The sequence below is a fragment of the Lagenorhynchus albirostris genome, chromosome 9, assembly GCF_949774975.1.
Source record: "Lagenorhynchus albirostris chromosome 9, mLagAlb1.1, whole genome shotgun sequence".
In the NCBI taxonomy this organism is placed as follows: domain Eukaryota; kingdom Metazoa; phylum Chordata; class Mammalia; order Artiodactyla; family Delphinidae; genus Lagenorhynchus; species Lagenorhynchus albirostris.
The window spans coordinates 48,354,045-48,364,697 of NC_083103.1; the positions used below are offsets into that span (position 1 = coordinate 48,354,045).

A 10,653-nucleotide genomic window follows, 5' to 3' on the forward strand; every position below is an offset into this window, starting at 1 on the left:
TGGGAGAGGCAGAAATCATACACAGACCTCAAGTCTCATCTTTCTTATACGGCCCAAGGGCTAGGAGCTGACTTGTAACTTGGCCAGGGTTAATCACTGAGGCGCCTCTGAACCCTATTCAAAGTATGTGGCCTTTTGGATAATCCAAGATGTGGAGTGTATAAGGATTCCAAAGTGGAGCAAATTTGGACACTAAAGCCCAAACACTCCCATTAGTTGATGTTCTTTGTTGCAGTGGGAGATATCACACACATTTCACTACCTGTCATGGGCTAAAGTACTACTACTCCAGGAGGCCCCCATCTGCTGCATCCCTCATGGCTGGTCCCCGGACCTGACTGAACATCCTCTTCCCCTCAGGTATGATGTTAAGAACTGCAGCACCTCTGTCACTTTCGTTTCAGGGCATCTTTGCAACATCATACAGTGGGGCACCTGACCACTGAGGAAAGAAAGAAAACAAGGATGCTGAATGATATAATCTAAGGCACTGTAACCTGATCTCTTTCAGAGGTTTCCTTGGGCTTCCTCTCACTTAAAGTAACCAGAGCAGATACAGGCAGAGGCAGGGGGCCACCGCTGACTCCATCTTTGTTAGGCAGATATATTCCAGGCAGGTCCAGCCCTCATGAAAGCTGTAGTGATTTCTTTGAAAATAAAGACAACTCTTCCTCATAGTACGTATGTTCTGGGAAGGGGACAGGCCAATGTAGGAAAAGAAGCCTTGAGAAACAGGGCGGGCAATACCTTTGTTTCAAGTTTTTAAAGAATTTGGTAGGGCCACGCTCCCTCCAAAGCTTCTAGGGGAGGAGCCTTCCTTACCTCTTTCAGCTCCTGGACACTTCAGGCTTTCCTGTGCTTGTGGCAGCGTGATTCCACTCTCCGTCTCCACTGTCACATGGTGTTCTCCCTGTGTGATTCTTTTCTTCTTGTAAGGTCACCAGTCATATAGGATTAAGGGCCCACCCTACTCTAGCATGATCTCATCTAACTTGACTACATCTGCAAAGATCCTATTTCCAAATGAGAACATATTCACAGGTATCAAAGGTTAGGATCTGAACATATATTTTTGGGGTGACACGATAAACCCACACCAATTGGTTTCCATTTTTCAAACCCATACCAAGGAGTTTGAGGGGGTGGGTCCCAGTCACATCCCTGATGGAGAAAATAAAATCTTTAAAAGATCAGGTTGCACTGCCTTAGAGGGCATCATTCTGCATCTTTGCTCTCTTTTCTTCTTTCCATCCTTATTGGAAACTGTAATATGGCTTTTTCTTGGATACTTTGTGATCAAGGTCATACTACTATAATTTCCATCAATCTGGGCTTTTTTGACTCAGGGCATTCTTCTAGGTTGCCCCAAGTTATTTTTATGCAGCTCATGGGCTTCTATTTTCCAATATCTGCTAGTTTCTATGGCTTTTATAGTTGAAGTTTTGGGAAGATCAGTGGAATCATCAGTGGCTTTGTTGCTAAATTTTAAGGTCATCCTTGTTCTGCATGTCCAGAGAGGAATTCAGCAGGCCTTTGAAAAATATCTATCCATATAGTTCTTGTTTCCAAATGCTTTGGGCTTCTTTAGTGCCAATTCTCAAGGCTAGTGATTCTTTCATAGGCTTCCTGTAGCAGATAGTTTTGATTGACTATCTATCCTTAGCAGTACTCAGATGTCATACATAGATAACCACTCTTCCGCCCAAACCACCCATGTGCACCTAGGCAAGGTGACCCTACCCTGCTGTAGAAGTGGGCCTACTTTGTCAAAAGGTAATTATCAGCTCTCTTGTCAGTGATGGGTTAAGGAACTTATGCTTAAGCCCACCAATGCAGAGCCATAGAACTTGGTTCCGGCATGGCCATTTAATTCAGTGGAAGGCAACTGGAAAACTTCTTGGGGGCCTCTGGGAAATAAATGTTCTAAATTTTAAGATGGTCCCCTCTTTTCTCTTGATCTTGTACAGAGATGTGCGGCCTGGAACTGCTGTAACCACCCTGTTCCCCGTCTGGAAATGAAGCTGACACCTGTAGAGGGCATAGTTGAGAGAGCTGTGACTGACCCACACTTAAGCATCACTCTACCATGGTCTTTTTCAATTATGTTTGAATTGGATTTCCTGTGTTTAAGAACTTTTAAATTGGGTTCTCTGTTCCCTTAGTTTGAAAGTATTTTAACTGGCACATCCTGATGGGTCTCTCTGAGCAAATATAGATCCACTGGAGGAGATGGTGACTTCCATTAGGCCCCCAAGGGGCTGAGGGGGTCAGGCTACATGAACTTGTATTTGAAGAATTTGGTCATTAACTTAGCATCACCAGATTTCTGGCAATAACTGCTCATCCTCTGCTGTACTTCTGTGTAAATCGGACCTCAGGTCTTTTCGGACCCACGTAACTATCCCCTGAATGACAGTTTCTTCCACAGTCATCAAGTGGCCCTCAGAGATTGGGTGAGGAGAAGCAGAAGAGAGACTTCATCATGATCAATGCATTGCTTGAATTTCTGTGCCTACCATCAGTTTACCAAGTACTGCTAGAGACAAGGCGTGGGGTTTTCCAAACTGATGACACAATGAATCCATTACCCACATCATTAACTGGATCCTCTATGTTCACTCTCTCCCCCTCCAGGCAGCCATTTTAAATCTTCTTCACTCTCAGCAGATTCTGAGATTCTCACCTATTTCCAAAGAAAATTTAAAAAACATCAGGTGGGAGCCACAGCTAGCCTCCAGAAGAACAAAGACATACCAGAACCTACTCTAACACTTTTAAAGGTTTCACAGGAAGAGGTGTCCTGCCTGCCTTCCAAGCTTGGGGTGCAGGACCTAGGCTCTGATGGGCTTAAAGAAAGACAGGGAAAGAACTAGAAGAAAGAAAGCAGGGTAATGCTACACAACAGTAGGAACTAGAGAAGCAGGAAATGAGGCCTGTGGCCAAACCCTGGTGAAGACTATTAGGGAAATACCAGAGGATGCCTCCTCACTCCCTCCGCCCCTCCTCTGTCCACACTGCGGGGCCTGCTGGGTCCCAAAGCGAGGCCTCAGGCTTAAACAGTCTTAGGTTGGTAGCGGAATATCCAAGAACCTCCCAGTCTACCGCGCCCAGCGTGGGGCGCAAACGCAACACTTTGAAGCGTGGGAGGCCAGGGCAGGAGGCTGCGCAGGCCCTTTGGTTACCCCTTTGCTTTGCTAACATAGTTTCTCTGCCCACTCGATGCAAACAGCAAAATTTTCCATGGCTCGCCCTCTGCAGTGGGGAGAGTACTTTCCAGAAAGAGGCACACTAGGGAATTGGAGTGGGGGAGGGAACTCACACTCAGAGCCAGAGAGTTTGCCGGGCGGGGTGGGGCGGATCCCGGGCCAACCTGCTTCCCCGCGGGTCTCCGGGGCGGGGCGGCGGAAAGGGGGAGCGCTTCCGAAGGACCCCACCACCAACATCCCGCCTCCCGCTTTCCCTCCCGCCGCCCGGGAAGGCCAACTCCGCCTGCCTGAGTCACGGCCGGAGCTGGGGAGGAGCCGGGGAAGGCGGCCCCAGCCCAGAGCGCAGCCGGCGGCTTCAGGGAGAGCCAGGCAGGGCAGTCGGGGAGCATGGGGGAGAGCGCGCTAGAGCCGGGGCCTGTTCCCGGAGCGCCGGCTAGGGGCCCGGTGCACGCCGTCACGGTGGTGACCCTGCTGGAGAAGCTGGCCACCATGCTGGAGGCGCTGCGCGAGCGGCAGGGGGGCCTGGCTCAGAGGCAGGGCGGCCTGGCGGGCTCCGTGCGTCGCATCCAGAGCCGCCTGGGCGCGCTGAGTCGCAGCCACGACACCACGAGCAACGCGCTGGCGCAGCTGCTGGCCAAGGCTGAGCGCGTGGGCTCGCACGCCGATGCCGCCCAGGAGCGCGCGGTGCGCCGAGCCGCCCAGGTGCAGCGGCTGGAGGCCAACCACGGGCTGCTGGTGGCGCGCGGGAAGCTCCACGTTCTGCTCTTCAAGGTCAGTGACCTCAGGCGTCCCCTGATCGGGGCCTTTCCCGCGGGCCACCACCTGGGGGCTCCCCTCCCATCCGCCTACCACACCCACATTCCTGACCCTACCCTCCTCCGGTCTCGTGGAAACCACTTCCAGGCCCTCGCGCGCTTCCCACCACCGAGCCCCAGCCTTCCCTCACACCCCTGAACCCAGCCAATCAAAGCCCGCCCAGGCCACGCCCAGGCCACGTCCACAGCAGTTGCTCCAAGTCCCAGCCCATCCCCAGATGAAAAGAACGGTGGCGGAAGTGCATCCCGAGACAGTTCGCCCCCTCCTCCTGTTCTTGCCCCTGCGGCTACCATCCTGTCTCATGTCCCTAACCGGGTTTCACAAACTTATGCAGTTCCCCTGCCCTAGCTCTCCCCACCTCCCTCCAACCCACGCCCCCCTTTCCCACGCCTGGCTTTTCTTTCCCATCCGGGCTGCGGAGGCTAAGGGTGGGGTGGCTTCCCCTGGTGTCATTGAGGAGGGAGGCTCAGGCTGGTGCGGGATAGGGGGCTGCCAGGGCCAGTGCTGTGTCCATCACTTGCAGGAGGAGGCTGAAATCCCGGCCAAGGCCTTCCAGAAGGCGCCGGAGCCCTTAGGCCCGGCGGACCAGGCCGAACCTGGCCCACAGCAGCCAGAGGGCGAAGGTGGGGAGAGCTCAGACGAGGAGGAGCCCGTGGAGTCCAGGGCGCTGCGGCTGCGGCGCGCCGGGTTGGTGCATAGCTTGCGAAGGGCCTTTTCGGGCCGGAAAGGGCCTGCAGCGCCATCCCCCACGCCTGTTAAGCCTCCTCGCCTTGGGCCTGGCCGGAGCACTGAGGGCCAGCCGGAAGCCCAGCCTGAGTCGGAGTCTAAGCAGGAACCAGAACCTCCGCAGGATACCGAGGAAGATCCCGGGAGACCTAGGGCTGCCGAAGCAGCAGCGGCTGTGCTCCAAATAGAGAGTGCGGCCTAATGGCTGGTGCTGCCTGCCTCCCCCGCGCCGATGCCTAGCCCCGAAATAAATCTTCCTCTGAGAATGCAGCGTTCCCGCCCAAATAAGGAGTGAATCCTGCATCCACAGCCCAGCACTGGCCCTCCCTTCCTGGCTTCTTAAGCCCAGCACCCTGTGTCCTTTAAAAGAGCAGCCGCTCACACCTGCTTACACTCACCGTCAATAAAAGTCATGGCACCTAATCCGGACTCCATGTGAAGGGGTGGGGGAAAGGCGATGCAAGGAATAAGACAGACGTTGGCACCTGGAGTGTGGCTTCCATTTCCAACAGATCATTGTGTGATTTCTCCAGTTTGCACTGAATCCCGGGCTCTCCCCCAGTGGCACATAGACACATCCTTCTGGCTACTTGCTCCTTCGGCACTTTCCTCCTCGGGACATACAATCATAATTTTTTCCCAACATCTAGTACAGTCCCTTGCTGTAGGTGCTCAATAAATGTCAACTTGTGGTTTTCCCCTTAGTCTCTTCTTCCTCTACCACCTCTTAAAAGTTGGGTTTTCTGAGATTCTGTTCTTAGCCCTCTTCTCATTCTGAGTATTCTTCCATTAACTCCCACTGCTGAGGCTGTCCAATGGGCCACATACCCCCTAGACCACTGTCTTGAGCTGTATTTGAAAAGGAATCCAAACTCCAAATGCATCCAAAAGAAGCAGTGTGTCTTCTACCTTTTAATTAAGTTCAATTCAACAGCTATTTATTGAGCACTTACTATGTATCATTCAAAACTGCTCCTCCTCCTGTGTTTTCTTTACCAGCGAATGGCACCGTCATCCATCCAGAAACCTGGGAGTCTTCACTGGCTCCTCCTTTCTCTCCTTCCCTACCACATGGAAACAGTTATCCTGCTGTTAACTCTGATCTCTTCTCTTTTCTTAATACCCATTGCTGCTGCTCTATTTTAGGCTTCGTCTTTCATCTGACCATTATTTGAACTGCCAATCTGATCACATCACCTTCCTGATCCAGACCCTTCAATAGTTCCCCATCACCTTCAGAATAAAGTCCAAGTTCTTGAATGTTACCTTCAAGGCCCTTCCTGAGCTGGTACCTGCCCCTTTTTGTAGCCTCATCTCTTGCCACTTCCCCTCATTCTACTACTGAATCACGATGAGCCGTGTGCTCCCACTCTCATCTCTACTGTCCTACAAAAGGCAGCAAGGTACCCCCGTTTTAGGGCCAGATGCTTCTCTTCCTAGCACCACCTGCACGCTTCAGCGCTAACTGCACTAATGGTGATTGTTTGCCATTACTCTCCCGCCACCACCCCAGCTCCACTAGACTGTGGCTCCTTTGCAGTAGAGACTGTCTTATTCATTTCTGTATTTCCCATGCCTGGTGCACAGTAGGCCCTCGCGAGCATCACAAAAAAAGGAGAAGTGGGAGGGGGTTGGCTCGGGATAGGAGTGTGGTCATCCACCCATTCATGCCGTCATTGTTGTATAAAAATACTTTGAGTACCTATTGTGTTCCAGGCCCTATAGTATCTCTCGTGAACACCAAGAGGACAATCCCTTCTGAGGCACTCAAGGACCTCAAGAGTGTAGGGAGATACAAACATATAATGACTGATATAAGTGCAGTGATAGTTATATATAGGTTATTTTGAGAGGAAAGGGGAAAGGGACACAACCTAACCTGAAGGAGGAAAGGGAGGGGATGTTCTTGGAAAAGGTAACTAGAGGGATGGGAAACAGGAATGGTGAGGGGCAGTAGAGCTCAGTGGTTAATGATTTGGGTTCGTAGTTCCCTCAGCTATTCAAAGGGATGGTGATAGCCCCTACTGGGCTGATACGAGGATTAAATGATGTTAAGTGCCTAGCACAGTACGTGGAACATAGTTTGTTTCAGGTATATAGTCCATTCGTCCACTCATTTGACAAATATTTCCTGAATTCCGAGGGTCTGCCAGGCACTATTTTAAGAGCTGGGAATACAGTGACACACAAGAATGACAAGATCCCAGCCTCCGTGGACTTAAATTCTAGTAAGGGGAAGACAGGCAATAAAGAAGTAAACTTATAAGCCAGATAAAAACAAGTAAATGTATGAACTAGAAGGGTCTTCTGGTTATGGGCTCTGAAGAAAAGAAAACACTAAGGATACAGATAATTACTGGGGAGGATGAGTGCTTTAAATGAGGACGTTGGAGACTAAAAGTGGGACCAGAGTTCAACAGTGACGTTTTAAATAAATTTCTATGGACTCAATTAGAAGAGGCCAAGCCCCTACCTGCTACAATTGGTAGGAAGTCTGTTTCCAGTCACTTTAGGGCTCTTCCACTTCCTTAGATTGTGCAGTTATACCAGGGGGTTCACACCGTTTCAGTGTCTCTCAGACTGTATATCTCTGCTGCTATTGCTCCTTATAGCCACACGATGTCACTGTTGGGGTACCAGTGTCCTGGTCGGTGCCTCATCCTGCAACCCAGAGGTCGGCCTGTCAAGCTCTGTGCCCTGAACCAGAGGTCTTTCCATGGAGGGTGGCTCTGCAGTAGCTCCATTTCCTCTGGAGAAATTCAGGGCTCCTCCTCCAGGCTTCCAAACCTTAGTGCACAGACCATGCAGCTTCCCAGCAACCACTCATTTCAAGGTTTTGCCATCACTGAGGGGCTGGTCTGAACAGGCTCAGTTCTCTACCCCCAAAGAAGAATAAATCCTTGTTGCATTTCAAATCCTTGGAAATCCAATTTCCCCCTTTCAACCCCCGCACAAAACTGAGAGCTCAAATGCATGTTTCTCACATAAAATAGCTTGATAGATCATTGGGAAGCACATGAAGGCTCAGAGATCCTGGACCCTGACCCCTAGGAATCCAAAGGCTCGGCTAACTTTGATGGGGGTGTTACTTTTTATTCCTTCCTGATGCTTCTACCGCAGCAAATAATAAAAATCAAGTTAAAACAAAAGCGACTTCATTTTTTAATAGCTCTCTTCGTGACATTGCATTCTTCATTGTCGCTGCTATCATTATTATTACTATTACTATAAACTAAAGGGAATGGGGACACTGACACAGAGATCCAACTTGTCATCCAGCATATGTGGCATTTAGGTGGCTGCTTTAACCAGGGGGGAGGCACACTGGTGGATTACCAAAATTCAGAGACTCGTTCTCAGTTTTTAAGGTCAGAAATGCAAATTTATTATGTGTTCCAGCATGATTAGGCTGAAAGGGATTAATCAGCAATGACCTATTCAGAAAACACTGATTAACTTGAGTGCTGAATTCATTAATTTCCCTGAGAAGTCTAACTGGTAAGTGAACTCGAATAATCTAGCTAGCTAGTCAGAACATTTTCCATCCTGCAAGAAAGTCTACATGGGAAACTGAAGTAAGATCTTAAAGTGTAAAGAAACAGAATAGGGCTTCCTTCGTGGCTCAGTGGTTAAGAGTCTGCCTGCCAATGCAGGGGACATGGGTTTGAGCCCTGGTCCGGGAAGATCCCACATGCCATGGAGCAACTAAGCCCGTGCGCCACAACTACGAAACCTGTGCACCACAACTACTGAGTCTGCGCTCTAGAGCCCACGAGCCACAACTACTGAGCCCACGTGCCACAACTACTGAAGCCCGTGGGCCTAGAGCCCGTGCTCTGCAACAAGAGAAGCCACCGCAGTGAGAAGCCCGTGCACCACAACGAAGAGTAACCCCCGTTCACTGCAACTAGAGAAAGCCGCGCACAGCAATGAAGAACCAAAGCAGGAAAAAAAAAAAAAAAAAAAAGGAATAGTGAAAACAGGATGAAGATAATGGGCAGGGTTATCCAACCTGCCTGCTTTTTTTCTGCTGTGATATTCCTCCTGCATGGGTAAGACTACATTCCTGGTAGGAAGTGTCTTCCTTTGTTAAGTACTGGAGATCCTTTTGACTTCCCTTTACTGAGAGTTGAATCATATAACTTCCGCATTGAAGAGAACTAGAAAGCCATTGAATCCACCTGCATTTCCAACACTTAAACATCCTTTACCATTTTACAGCCTATCCTTAGCTGGCTTACATTTGAAAAAGTCCAGTGACAAGGAACTCACTGCCTCTTAGGCAACTCTATTTTTGGACAACTTTAACTGATAGGAAACTTTGTAAGATCACAATATGTCTTTATGGTTTCCCATATGTGGCAGTTGGCCTCACTTCTGCAACATCTGTACACCAAAATTCCTTTATTTTTATGATGTGCGTGTCCTTGGAGTCCAGCTCCAGCAGGGCACACAGGACTGACTTATGTAGGATTTCCCCCACCATCTCTTCCTTAGGCTAAACATCGCTGCTTTTATTCAGTCATTCCTTGTGATATGTTCCTTCCAATCTTGGCCTTTCTTTGGCGAATTGTTTTAGTTCATTTGTATCCATGTTAAATAGAGAGATGGCAAAGTGCATGGAAAAAGCATCTTCTTCACAGCTGAACTTTATTGCTGGTGAATGGGAATTCTCTTTTTTCAGGTCTGTCTGTTAGGAGGATTAAATAAAGTTTTTCATGTATTCATTCATTCACTTGATATTCCTTGTGCTAGGTGATGGGGATGGATGGTGTATGACACAGACAGGAGTGCTGCTCTCATGGAACTTATATTAAACTGGAACTTATATTAAGCTGGGAATTGTAATAAAGTTTTAAATAGGTGTTATAATGAGAGAAATATAAGGTCCTATAAGAGCCCCAGAAATGGGACCTTTTATCCAGTAGGGTGGCAGTAATTACAGAGGAGTCGTTCCCTCTAACCTGATTTCCTCTTTTATTTTATTTTTCTATCCTGTTGTATTATTTCTTATTATGTAAGTTTCTCAAGTGACTTTTTGGAATGACCTGATACATAATAAAAACTAGTCATCTGAGTGTCTGATTGACACACTAAATTGAACACATCTAAAACTGCTCCTCTTTTCTCAAAAGTCATGATTCTCCTCCGTTAATCACCTTAGAAAGTGTTACAATCACCTTAGAAAGTGTTACAGTCAAAGACCTGAATTTCACCACCCGCTGAAATCCCGGCATCCAATGAGTCGCCAAGTCCTGCATATTCTTAGTGATTCTTGTGAAATTTTCTCTCATAAATAACTAATAAATTTGGGTCCACTAGGAGGATTTGAGAAGAAACCCTACAGTCTGGAAGGCAGAACAGAGAACCGGAGAGAAGTTGAATACTGCACTTTTCTCCTGGGCAAAATGGAGCTAATCATACTACCTACCATGCAGGTTTGTTGTGAGTTAAATGGGTGGGTACATGTAAAAGGCTCAGAATTGTGCCAGGCATATGAGAGCTTAACTTTCACTGTTGTTTTGTTATGGTCACTTGATCCCTAAATTCAGTCAATCCCGAAACGAGGTTTACCATGGACGTTTTCATTTATGTGAACTAATAAATATGCTTTTTGTTTAACCCTAGTTTTAGTTTTTTTGATGTATTTGATTTTCCCCTGCAGCTGAAAGATTCCTAATAGATACAGTCTCATTGGCGGTGAAACCAACATGAAGGGCGAGGGCAGCATCTTATCCTTGTATCCTCAGCACTTAGTCAGGACCTGTCACAGAGTAGGTACTGAATATTTGGAGAATAAGCAAATTTATTCCATTGAGGTGCTAGGGACACAAGAACGAACAAGAACCTGCCCTCGAGGAGCTGGCGCACAGCTGAGCCTTGTTTGTTGTCTTTCGTCGGAGCG

At 48.5% G+C, this 10,653-nt stretch overlaps 1 protein-coding gene across 1 annotated transcript; it reads left to right on the plus strand.

Moving 5' to 3' along the window:
- Positions 1-3,424: 3,424 nt before the first annotated feature.
- Positions 3,425-5,171, plus strand: CAVIN3 (caveolae associated protein 3). Its single transcript, XM_060159809.1, has 2 exons — positions 3,425-3,977; positions 4,546-5,171. The coding sequence occupies exons 1-2, from the start codon at positions 3,594-3,596 to the stop codon at positions 4,948-4,950; spliced, it is 789 nt and encodes a 262-aa protein (XP_060015792.1). The 5' UTR covers positions 3,425-3,593; the 3' UTR covers positions 4,951-5,171.
- Positions 5,172-10,653: the final 5,482 nt, after the last annotated feature.